General features: G+C 46.5%; 1 protein-coding gene across 1 annotated transcript in view; it reads right to left on the bottom strand.

The window, feature by feature from the left end:
• RHPN2 (rhophilin Rho GTPase binding protein 2) overlaps nucleotides 1–13,008 on the bottom strand; it is a 49,676-nt gene that overhangs the window by 18,626 nt on the left and 18,042 nt on the right. Inside the window, exons 3-7 of the mRNA XM_081016661.1 lie at nucleotides 8,088–8,216; nucleotides 5,534–5,609; nucleotides 1,850–1,927; nucleotides 1,097–1,221; nucleotides 457–623 (exon numbers count right to left, since the gene is read on the bottom strand). Of these exons, the coding sequence (XP_080872787.1) occupies nucleotides 457–623; nucleotides 1,097–1,221; nucleotides 1,850–1,927; nucleotides 5,534–5,609; nucleotides 8,088–8,216 (575 nt within the window). The remainder of the gene's footprint in view (nucleotides 1–456; nucleotides 624–1,096; nucleotides 1,222–1,849; nucleotides 1,928–5,533; nucleotides 5,610–8,087; nucleotides 8,217–13,008) is intronic.

The raw sequence follows: 13,008 nt of genomic DNA on the forward strand, positions 1-13,008 counted from the left end.
CTCAACTAAATGAGTTATTTGGGCAGTTTCATATTTAATGGGACTAAACTTGAAAAGTGAATCTCTTAATACTTATTATTTTAAGCGTGTGTCCCTCTCATGCTAAAAACCCGTTTAATCTCTGGGTTTCTTTTGAGGGCAAATACGTTGAAATTAAATGAAGGCTGTGTACACACTATATCTTTTAAGGTACATTTGAAGCACATTCTTTCCCTCAAAGAATTCTGGGCACTGTCATTGGTTAAGAACTGCTGAGAATTGTAGCTCTGGGAGGATGAACTACAGTGCTCAGAAATCTCTATGGGAAAGAACATGCTTTGGATGTGCCTGAAAGGTACGGTGTGTACACACAAGCTCATGTGAAACGTGTAAGGTTCTATGCATGCAAAAGAGAAGCAACTGGATCAAGCAACTATCCAAAGGTGTTTGGAGAACAAACATACAACTTTCCCCTACCTGCTGCTTTCTGAAAGGCTTCAATGGCCTTTTGAAGCCCAGCCTGTGTCTGCTGATGGCACCTTGTGCCAATCTGGGTGTAGAGGGCTCCGATGTTGAACAGAATACTAGCTTTTTCCAGCAACAGGTTCTTCTGGCAGACAGGAACACCAGTGAAAGAGTCATACCTTCAGCAAAAACAGAAACAAAACCTAATATGTATGTAATTAAGAAGGGTGGTGTGGTGGTGGTGAGGGGATTAGGACAAAGAATAGACAATTTTAAGACCCACTCCCAACCCTCTTAACTACAGTTAAGCATCTGACAAGCATTACATTTGCACCAGCTCATTGATGGGCTCTTTTTTACTTTGACGAAGAGTCAACAATGCTCATAATCCAGGACACGTAACACACATTAATTGCTGAGCTTTGTCAACTAGAAAGCACATTTCTTCTTGCTCTCTTAAAAGCAGCACACCCCTTCCTTGCAACGCTTGACTGGATCGCTAAAGAGCTTTTTTGGCCAAATGGGAGGCTTTGCATTTTGCCTCCAGAAACACAGGGCTGCAATCCGCCAGATCAAATTTCAAACCCACTATGCAAAGCTGTGCTCCCAATGCATTAGAACCAACACTAACAACATTCTAAATGGAACTTACCAGGTAAATAAAATCCCCAGGTGTCTGCTTGGCGAAAAAAATCTATTCTCTACGAAGCCGAGCTGAACAAAATAGCTCATCAACATCTCAACTCCCGATTCATCTCTGCTGGGGGTACGGCAGGCCTTAGAATACAAACATACATTCACCATGGTATGTCATCAACATGTGCCATGTAAATGGATTTTACATCATCACATTAGTACAGAGTTCTGAACACATTTTCATAGGCCGCAGCTCACTTTGTCATGCCCAAAGTGGCTGCTTAAATGATTGGGAGTACACTTACAAAAGTGAAGGCAAATGAAAACAAAGCATGGCTACACTGTTAGACAGTGTACAAATGAACACAAGATCCAGGCAGTGGGGGTATCCAAATTCCAATTATTCACTAGGAATAAACTAATGGATAGCAAGCAAACACCTAAAATATGGCAATTACTTTTTTGGAGCGAGCTCATTTCTCCCGGCATCTAGAGAATCATAGAGGTGGAAGGGACCCCAAGGATCATCTACTCCAACCCCTGCAATGCAGGAATTACAGCTACTATGTCCATAGTTTATACAGGTACAGGGGTTTTTTTGGGAGGGTCTAGTTCAAGTTCCCATGTGGCCAATGTTTCTTTGGGGAGATGCCTAGGGCCAGTATTGCATCTAAATCATTTTTTTTTAAAGTTCTTATCTACAGTTAAAAAAACAAAAAACCAACCACACCTGAAATCCAAGTCCATTTTCTAAATAGGCTTAACTTACTTGTCTTAAGTCCATAAGATCAGCAATTTCATTTTCGTATTCAGAACCTTCTTCACTGTAGTGTTCCAGAATAAAGTCCTGGAAATGATAAAGGAGACATGGTACAGTTCAAATCCTGAATTTCTTCACCATGGCTGTGCAAGTATTTTAAAAAACTTTGACAATGCTATCAATAAGTAATGAAGAGCTCACCTGATCATGTAGCCCTGAACTGACATGTGCATTTGCCAAAAAGGAACTAACCTTAAGCAAGTAGAGTCCTTGACTCTGTATCAAGCCTAAATCCTCACCTAATTTTTAGAAAAGCTCCAAGCCTTGAGGGCTGGTTTATAACACTGAAGCTTGGCCATTGAATGAGATTTGTTTAGCATCTCTTAGTAAAGACAACCTTCATCCCCACAGCACATTCTAAGAGACAAAACACCCAGAGAAGCTCATGTCACACACTGAAAATTAAAATTGCTGCTTAAAGGCTATGACCACCACTATGCAAAAGATGACCCAGTTTCCAATTTTGTATTTGTCAACAACAATTAGAAGTGTGTGAAGTATGCGACTAGACAGTATGCACACCTGGGGTGGAGGAAATGGACCGAGAATTTTTCTCTCTCTTCTGTCACACTAGAATTTTGAGTCATCCAGCAAAATCAACACCACAAAATTAATTAGCAGAACTGACTGCCACAAGGCATGATGATGTCTGTTAGCTTTGCATGAACACAGGAATGATCAAACTGAATGGAACAAGGGGGGACATACAAATCCGGTTCCCCTCTCCAGTATAGAACCTTCACATTTAAAAGCAGTCTACCCTTGAACAGCAGTTGCTGAGGAGCAACATCAGGTCTGTGTTTTGACCTTGAAGACCTGCTTGTTGGCTTTCCAGATGCATGTGGCTGGTCACTATGAGGAAAAGGATGGTCTGATCTAGCAAGACTCTTCTTACACTCTTGGGTATTCTAGAAATTGCTTCACATCCACTTTGCTCCTCTGAGATTAAAAGGCTGACTATTCACAACCAGCCAGGTTAAAAGGGAGCAAACTCAACTTCAAACCTTAGAAATGTTTGCTGGGAAGTTTGCTGTTGCCTAATTCTGCCATTTCTTTGCCCTCTGGCAAAGACAGGGTTTCCTGCACACACATCTGTTTCATAATCCCATTCAGGGCACAAGAATACTATTGAGAATGGACTATGCATTTTAAAATGAAAGGGGGCAGGGGGTAAATTAGCAGAATAAACCTAGATGTGCACAGCATTGTGGGAGGGTGGGTTCATTTGGAGGGAGAGAGAATGGCCATGGAGAGGGGCGGAGAACCTGATTTCATTCATGCTGTAAATATTTGCCCAGCTCCCTAGTGCCCCAGACAGAATCTTGATAAGTCTTTCTCTGTCCTTCTCTGTCTCTCTTTCCTGTTTCAAAAGGGGGGTTGTTTATGTGATTAATTTACTGCACAGAAGCAGCAACAGCACTTGAAGCAAAGTCTATTAAAAGTCACAACTGCCTGCCTGAGCCAAAGCCTGCTCTCCATTCAGATTTCTGTGGAGATTTATTTGGTGTTTTACTCGTATCAAGAAAATTTAAAACCAGAGCTCTTCAGTCTTGTGTGTGATTGGCTCATAAGAAGGCATGTGGGAATTACTTTGGGCAGACAGGGAATTTTTATACCACCAATTCAGTGGAGCAAAGCAATACACACACATAAAAGCAGATCAGGAGATCAGTCTAGGAAAGAGAACCATAAAACCTCACAACAATCTTGCAGTAAAGCCAGTAAAACCTGTCTACCACTCGCTAAAAACTACAGGCCAACAAACCAGCCTTGGTCAACTCAGAACTCTGTGGCCCTTATCTAGGTTATTACACTGCAAGGCTACCAATGGCCTCCAACATGTTACACTCCCTGCCCTCACCCCAACCTCATAGTGGCTGCATTCAGATTTCAGCACCTGCAGTCCCTTCATTCCTACCTTTGCATGATCCTGGCAAACAGGCTTCTGCCAAGAAGTCTTCCATTAAATGTCACCCAAACCAACAAATTAAGGGCTTTGAAACAAGTCAGGATATTAAGGCTACTTTAAACCATAGCTTAGCACCCTGGCTCATCCCAAAGCTGTTAACTACAATTTTGGACACAATGGGTTGTAACCAATGAAGTTCTACTTAAAGTAAACCCACTGGGCACTAGCAAAATGAGTCCTCCCCCTGTGTGTGCCTTCCATCATCACCAGATCTGCTCCAGATAGTTGGGGGAAGCCCCAGAACAGATTTACAGAGGACATACAGGGGGAAGAGAGGGGTAGATTGCTCCATTGTGCATGGAAAAGTCCTCTCACTAATGGAACAATCTGCTTAATGCTACATTGATAGCAACCCATTGAAATTAATGGACCCAAGTTAATATTGTGCAAATAACATTGGATATCACCCAGTGGCAAACTATAGTTCATGGATGATGTCTGGGTTTACCGGATTGTGCAATGGAACTGATTGTGCAGCCAAAAGGGTTTTCTATAGTTCAGCTTAATGAAGCAAAATAGGTAAAAGATAAAGGTACCCCTGCCCGTACGGGCCAGTCATGACCGACTCTAGGGTTGCACGCTCATCTTGCTCAAGAGGCCGGGAGCCGGCGCCGTCCGAAGACACTTTCGGGTCACGTGGCCAGCGTGACGAAGCTGCTCTGGCGAGCCAGCACCAGTGCAGCACACGGAAACGCCGTTTACCTTCCCGCTATAAAGCGGTACCTATTTATCTACTTGCACTTAGGGGTGCTTTCGAACTGCTAGGTGGGCAGGAGCTGAGACCGAATGACGGGAGCTCACCCTGCCGCGGGGATTTGAACCGCTGACCTTACGATGCAAAATAGGATTGTCTGAATATGACCATTGACCCAAGTCCCATTCCTCATGCTGCTTTCATTTACTCTGCAACAGCCAGGCTTGAGCTGTTTTAAAAACCAAGGAAGTGGTTTGTTCTTTCACATAAATATATCTTCAAATAGCACAAGTGCCTACAATCTGTTATCAGCTGCGTAAAATGAGCCTCCCCAGTCGGGGGACTGGCAGGCTGTGCATTATGTGGTGTATTAATGCTCATGCATGTGGACTTGCACATCTCTGCAGGAGAGTAAATCCAGCATCTCACAGTAACATTTGATAAAGGTAGGGAAGGCCCCTATGGGCAAAAATGGGCAAAACATCTCTCCATATTCCCAAAGAAATGGCTCTTCGCTAGTGCCTCCACCACAATCTCTGGACACAATGGGACTAGCACAGTGTGCAATTTTAATGTTATGACAGCATGAATGACATTATTGTTTTTCTCAAAAGATAAGGTAATGCCTGGCCCATAACTGTAATCTGCTCTTGGAATTTAAAGCATGCAACTTTTTTTATAAAAAAAATCTCTTAACCATAAGAGCTAGAAATAATCTAGGTGGAAGTGATAAATTTACAAGATTTTTTTAAACAATGAAACCCTGAGATTCACTGTCGAATCAAGGTTTTTATTGTGAACCTAAACCAACTTTTGTGACTTGTAAATCTCTCTTGAAGCATTTCCCTGGAGAGCAAATTAAGTCATAATGAGAATTTGAATTTGTCTTATCACCCCAACATCTGCAGTGTATACTTTTTCCTGCCGGTGTAAAATATTGCTACTAAAAGTTGCTTAGTAGAAACGCTACCTTCAAAGGAACTGCGAAGTCAACCTCTTTGGTCTCTTTCAAGCCAAGTGGTATCAGAGGAATGCTAAAAGCTTCCCTGTGTTAGAAAAAAAGAAGAAGATTAAGATCAAACTTCCCCTCCCCCAACTTTTCAAAAACCGCAAATTGATGTAGGAAAGTGGTTGTTCTGTGAACCTCTATATAGTACCCATAAGTGTAGACTAGCTTGTTTGACACCTACACCCCAATAGGCTCAATTGCATCATTTTAAAAGCAAGCAAACCAAAAAGTGGTTTGCAAACTCTTCCTTCACCCTCGCAACAAACTGCTTCAGTGGGCAGTGATCCTTTCCATTTCAAAGAAGAGGAAGTGGAGATGAAAGTTGAAGTGACTTGCCCAAGGCCATGCAATGAGTTAAACATAGGCAGACATTCATAGGCAGACCTCTCTTAAGGTTGACCTCCTGGTTCAGGGGTCGCTCACCTTTTATAAGCCTGAGACCACACTTACAAAATGGGGGAACTGCTGTGGGCACCACCCACTCCATGCCACCAAGCACACATGCCACTCAGCCTATTCTAATGGTGAACAGAACACTTCTTTCAAAGCCTAGTTTCAGCAAGGAAAGGGCTGAAACTGGCAGGCACCTAGTAAGGCCTCTATGGACACCCATGGGTGTATGTGTGTCACCAGTTCTGTTGTTGTCACCAACTCAGCTCCTGAATCCGATTGCGGGGGGTGGGGGGGGGTGAGCCAGCTAGAGCCAGCACTGACACTGACAAGGGAGAAGGGCGACTCCATCATTCTGTGATGATTTCAATTGCCATCAAGCCAGCTCTGCCTGAGAGAAGGACTGTGAGGCAGGAGCTGCCATATTCTCCCAGTCTGGACATTGTTACCAGCTCCATTCCTGAATCTGATCTGGGAAGAGAGCTTCAGGGAGGGCGGGGGGCTGCTCTTTATCAAGAGATAAAGCCACTGGCTGGAGATTGCTTCTTCTGCCTCCCTTTCCTCATGGAGGAGAGGGCTCTTTGTGGCTACTATCCATGATGGCTATTGCTCTGCCTCCACAGTTGGAGGCAGCAAGGCTTCTGAATGCTGGTTGCTGGAAACCACAGAAGGGGAGAGGGCTCTTGTGCTCAGGTCCTGCTTGCTGGTTTTCCACAGGCAACTGTTTGGCCCCCGTGGGAACAGGATGCTGAACTAGATGGGCCATTGGCCTGATCCAGCAGGCTCTCATGCTCTTATGTGTGCCATGGCTTTCTAGATTGTGAGGACAGGAACCATCTTAACACAGTTTTTTGTAAGCCACTCAAACAGCCTTTTTGGCTAAAGTATGGAGTATAAATGCTGCAAATACAATACAATACAATACAAATGTGTTGTTCAACTCTAGCATAGGGAAGGGCTCTGTGAAAGAGGGTAGGCCTTCTTTTAAATACAACCCCTCAACATTTTCACATAAAAAAAATGCAAGTCCGCCAAAGTAGTTTAAGGCTCCCTTCCTCCCAGCCTTCTTTCTCCTCATCACTGATGTACAAATAAACAACCTGATGCAGAACGGGTTACAAAACCAGTCATTGTTATTCAGAGGCATACCACTCTCAGAGAAAAAAGAAAGGGAGGGGGGAACCACATGAAATCAAAGCCAAATCCCTGGCATTAACCACGACATTAAAACGAACCCTTTGCTTGTTGATTTGAAGCATTCCCCTCTGATCCATCTTTATTAAGTTTGCCATGTTTGTGCACAAATTTCCATGGGCACCTGTGTTCCTGCCAGCTCTAGGATGAATGCAGGGTGGAATTCAATCTCTCATTGTGACCCTTTGAAATGCCAACCTCATGTTGGGAGAAATAATAAACTTCTCAATTTTGACTGGCAGCACACACAACCTTTTGCAAAATGTCCCTTAAATCTATGCTAAAGTGTGGGCTGTTAAGATCAATCAAGCAAAGCAACAATAGCAACAAAAGCATGGGGGGTGCACAAGAGAGCTACAGTATATTGTCTTGAAAAAGCAGGCTGGGATATATGTTTGTGACAGTGCTGACAATGGGCTCGAAGTTTAAGAGAAGTTAAAGTGTATACCCCTGAGAGGAATATTTATTTATTTATTTATTTATTTCGGCGAGAAAGAAATTATTAAATGAGAGGGACAAATAACTATGAAAAGGGAAAGAACAGCGAAGCCTGGCTTTAAATGTTTCACTGCAAATCAGCGCCCCACTTTGCCTGCTGGCTTTGTGCAGTTTAATACCAAGAGGAGAAGTTAGTTCTGGCCTTCTCTGCCACTCCCCATTCAAGCCAGCTCTTCGAAGGCATTTCTGAGGATTAGGGATCAGAATTAATTGCTTTTAATACCTTTCCCAAGGAGGAAGGTAAATACCCGCTGTAATCTCCTCAGTCAACAGCCAGACCAAACTGAATATTTTCGCCTCTCTCCTTTGCACCTTTGTTCTCTGCATTCCCCGCCCCCCTCAGACAAATATTTGTTTTTGTGTGTTTTTTTTTCATTCACAGGTAGCATACTTGTCTGGGGAACAATACTACAATAGCTCCTCCCCCACTCACTCTGTGTTCTGGTAAACCTCAACAGAGATGTTGAGTCCTTCCAGCTCCTCCTTAAGGATCTGCAGGTCTGAGTTGACGAAGCTGAGTTCCAGTAGCACCTGCTCCCGCACCTTGTTGCTGGTTGTCGCCCTGCCAGGAAGAAAAAGGCACACACGAACGTCAGAACATCAGAAGAGCCAGCTGGATCAGGCCAGTGGCCCACACAGTCCATCATCCTGTTCTCACAGAGGACAACCAGATGCCCCAAAGGGAAGCAGGACCCGGACACAAGAGCACTTTCCCCTCCTGTGGCTTCCTGCAACTGGTATTCAAAAGCATTGCTACATCCTATTGTGGAGGAAGTGCTTAGCCATTGTTGATAGCCTTAACCTCCCTCAGTGAATGTGTCCAATCCTCTTTTAAAGCCATCTAGGCTGGTGACCATCATTGCCTCCCGTGGGAGCTAGTTACATAGTTTAACTATGCGCTGCACCTTTGAGAACGCTTTTGAGGACAGCCTCTTTATTGTATAATGGGCCTCACCTGCATTCTCTACATTTCTGAGATTTCCCCCTTAAGAACAGACATGGAAAAAAACTCTGGTTTCAGAACTGATATGGCCCACTGCCAAACGAAAACAATGTGGAATGGCTTTCAAGACAATATTCGTGCCACAGATACTATTGTTATGACTGTTAAGCCGATGAAGACAAACAAAGCAATAGGCCTGCCTAACAATTCCACTGCAGCACTGTAGCCAAGGCCCACAAATACAGCTGACAGGTCGCCAAGTGTCGGTGAGTGGCAGAGAGAACTTACAATTTATCCCTCACTTTTTCTTTTTTTTTAAAGCTGTCGTGTGATGGGACGATGAGCTGCTTGTGTGTAAAATCCTAGTCCCTCAGAGTTTGGTCAAGTTTGCAAACCTCTGTCTGTAACGGAGCCCCTTAAACATGGCTCCGTCAGTCGCTGGCAGATTCCGACAGTGGTTGCTTTCGGAATCGCTTCCAACATAAAAGCTCCTTAACGGAAACACGTCTTCTGGACTCTCTGCGTGACAGTTTCCGGCGAGGAGTGGGTGTCCCTACAGGAGGTCCTGAAACCTCCCCACTGTTTTCGCTGGAAGTGTCTCTGAGCCATCCCTCCAGCTCCCTTTCCCTCAGCCCAGCTCCTCTCCCCCTACTGGTTCCCTCTTCAGCTGCTGAGTCTCTCCCAACCTGTGTGAGCCCTTTCACTTCCCTTCCTTCCGATGGCAGTTCCCTGACATCCACCTCCCCTCCAGGGCCCCCTTCATCCCCTCTCGCCCCCTCCTCTACGGGCGGTGAGGAGGCAAAACCCCGGAATGAACTTCCTTCATCTTCCGATGTCCCGAACACTTCTCTCCACCTGTTGCGGTTCCTGGTCTCGAAGTACTCCTCCTCCTCAGAGTCCATCTCCCCTTCCCCTTCCGATTCCGAGAATCCTTCCAACTCCTCCTCCTCATCGGTGGTCCCAAAGTATTCCCTCCGGAACCTCTCCACAGGCTGAGGTTTCCTTGGGAACCTTTGATGGAACGTTTCTATCAATACCTCGTCATTGATATCTTCTGCCATTACCCAAGTGTTTTCTGACTCCGGTTCTCCTTCCCACGCTACCAAATACTCCACCTGATCCCCCTTCCATCTGGCGTCGAGGATTTCTGCCACATGGCTGCTGCATTCCCTTTCTTCTATGACCGGTCCCCGAGTGGCCATCCCTTCTCGTCCCCCCTCATACGGTGACAGTAACGACCTGTGAAATACTGGGTGCAGTTTCATGTGGTTGGGTAACCGGAGCCTGAAAGCCACTGGGTTGACCTGTTGAATGACCTCAAAGGGACCCAATCTCCTGGGTCTTAATTTCTTACAACCTCCTTTGAACGGCAACCCTTGGGTTGACAGCCACACCCTATCTCCCACCCTTATGGTTTCACCTTCCCTTCGGTTCTTGTCTGCCTGCCTCTTGTATTCTTCCTTCGCCCTTTCTAAGTTGAGTTGGAGCTGACGATGGATTGCTTCCATTTCTTCTACAAAATGCTCGGCTGCCGGGACACCCCATCTCTCCCCTTCTCCCCCTGGGAAAGCCCTGGGATGACACCCATAATTAGCCAAGAAGGGGCTCATCCCTGTGGACACATTCTCGGCATTGTTGTAGGCAAATTCCGCCAGCGCCAACTTTTCTACCCAGTCATTCTCTCTGTCATTGACATAACACCTCAGGTATTGCTGGAGGACCCCGTTTGCTCTTTCCGCCTGCCCGTTGGTTTCAGGGTGCCGGGCAGTCGAAAAGTTGACCTCCACCTGCAGTAAGCTCATGAGCTTCCTCCAGAACCTGGAAGTAAATTGTTTTCCTCGGTCTGAGACCACCCTCAATGGCACCCCGTGCAACCTAAAAATGTGTTCTACAAATAACTTCGCTGTCTCTTCCGCCGTGACTGCATGCGAGCAGGCTACAAAGTGGCACATCTTTGTTAGTAGGTCTACCACCACCATGATGGCTGTTTTCCCCTTGGACTTCGGCAGATCAGTCATAAAATCTATCGACACTGCCTCCCAAGGTCGTTCTGGGGTTGGTAAGGGTTCTAATAGCCCCGCCGGTGCCCGCCTCTCCCCTTTGGCTCGCTGGCATTGCTCACACCCTCTTACATACTCCCGTACATCTTCCCTCACCTTAGGCCACCAAAATTCCCTGGTGACCAACCACATGGTTTTGTGTTGTCCAAAATGCCCCGCCGTGGGGCTGTCGTGCAACTGCTTGAGTACCCTCCCCCTTAAGTCTCCTTCAGGGATATACAGTGCCCCTTTGTAATACAAAGCTCCATTTCTTTCCTCGAAACCCCCTGGTTCCTCTCCCTCACCCCTAAGACCTCTGAGCTTATTCTGGGCGTATTCATCATTCTCTGTTTCCTCTACCAGTTCTCTTTGTCCCACCAATGCCGCCCCACACACCCAGCGGTCCTCTGGAATGACATGTCTCTCTTCGGGTGCTCCCTCCCCCTCCAAATATTCAGGTTTGCGTGAGAGAGCGTCCGCCCTAATGTTCTCTGGGCCTGGCACGTAACAAATCTCAAAGTTAAATTTGGAGAACTCCTGGGCCCATCTCACTTGCCGTTGGTTGAGCACTCGTGCCGTCCTCCAATACTCTAGGTTCTTGTGGTCAGTGCACACTTGCACCTTATGTTGTGCGCCAATTAGCAGGTGCCTCCATCTCCGGAACGCCTCATGAATGGCTAGTAGTTCTCGGTCATACACCGTGTAGTTCCTCTCGGATTTGTTCAGCTTTCGCGAAAAAAAGGCACACGGTCTCCACTCTGACTCCTCCTTCCCTGGCTGCAGAAGCACCGCCCCAATAGCTCTGTCTGATGCGTCAGTTTCCACTCTCATCGGTTTTTGTAAATCCACATGCAGGAGTTGTTGTTCCGAGGCGAAGGCCCTTTTTAGTTCCTCAAATGCTCGCTCCGCCTCCTCAGTCCAAACGAACTTCTTCTTACTGCTGAGACAGTCCGTAATGGGCGCCGTCAGGTGGGCAAAGTTTCGGATGAACTTACGATAGAAGTTCCCAAATCCTAGGAACCTCTGCACATCCTTCCTTGTTTTGGGTGTTTTCCATTCCAGCACCGCCTGGACCTTGCCGGGATCCATGGCCAATCCCTTGTCTGACAGGCGATACCCCAGGAATTCCACCTCCTTGGTATGAAACTGACACTTCTCCAGTTTCACCCACAGCTGGTTGGCTTGCAGCCTGCTCAACACTTCTCTGACGTCTCTCACATGCTGCTCCTCATTCTCAGAATACACCAACACGTCGTCTAAGAAGGCCACACAATTCTTGTAAAGCAAAGGCCCCAGGACGTGGTTCATAAACGATTGAAAGCACGCGGAGCCTCCTTGTAGGCCGAAGGGCATAACTAAATATTCAAATGCCCCCAAAGGGGTGAACATGGTGGTTTTCCATTCATCCCCCTTCCTTATTCGTATCAGGTTGTACGCCCCCCTTAGGTCCAGTTTAGTAAAAATCTTTCCCTTCCTGACCCTTGTCAAAATGTCGTCAATCCTGGGCATAGGGAAAGCCACTGGTTCTGACACTGCATTTAAGGCCCTGAAGTCACACACAAGCCTCGGCTTGTTCGTGTTTTTTTTATCCACAAAAAACACTGGGCTGCCCCCCACCGCCCTGGACTCTCTGATGAACCCTCTCTTCAGGTTCTTGTCAATGAACTCTCTTAGCTCCTGCATCTCTCTGTCTGACATGGCGTACAGCTTGCCTACAGGGAGCTGTGCCCCAGGGAGTAAATTGATTTGACAGTCAAAGGGTCTATGCGGGGGTAATTGGTCAGCTTCCCTTTCGCTGAAGACGTCGCGGAGATCTGCGTATTGTCGTGGTACCTTCACGTTCTCCGTTACTTCAGTCCCTGCTAGGGTGGCTTGGGCCCCTGCCAAACCCTTTCCCTCTTTGCAGTGTTCTAAGCAATGTGCTGAACCAAAAGAAACCACTCTCTGATGCCAGCCCACCAGCGGATCATGTAACGCTAGCCAGCTCATCCCCAATATAATGGGAGCTCCTCCCAAGGTGGCCACATTAAACGCTATCAGTTCGGTGTGCCTTGCCACCTTCATTATCATTGGGACGGTCTGCAAGCTGACTTCTCCTCCCAACAGCTCCCTGCCATCGATCGTGGTCACCTGCAGGGGGTTGCTTAAAGGGATCGTCTGTATCTGGTGTTCAGCTGCAAACTCTTTGCTCATGAAATTGCAGGAGCTGCCTGAGTCCAACAGCGCCTTTATCTTTAGAGGGTGTCCGTTTGGCAGCTCTAGCGCCACTTCTATCACTAGGGCGGGTTTAGGAGGTTCTGGCGTGGGCACTTTCACTGCTCTTTGGCCTGGCTGCTGTGCCCCGACGGTGGCAGCCAGGCGTTGGCTTTTAC

Source organism: Podarcis pityusensis (genome assembly GCF_964106645.2).
Source record: "Podarcis pityusensis genome assembly, chromosome: 8".
Lineage (NCBI taxonomy): Eukaryota > Metazoa > Chordata > Lepidosauria > Squamata > Lacertidae > Podarcis > Podarcis pityusensis.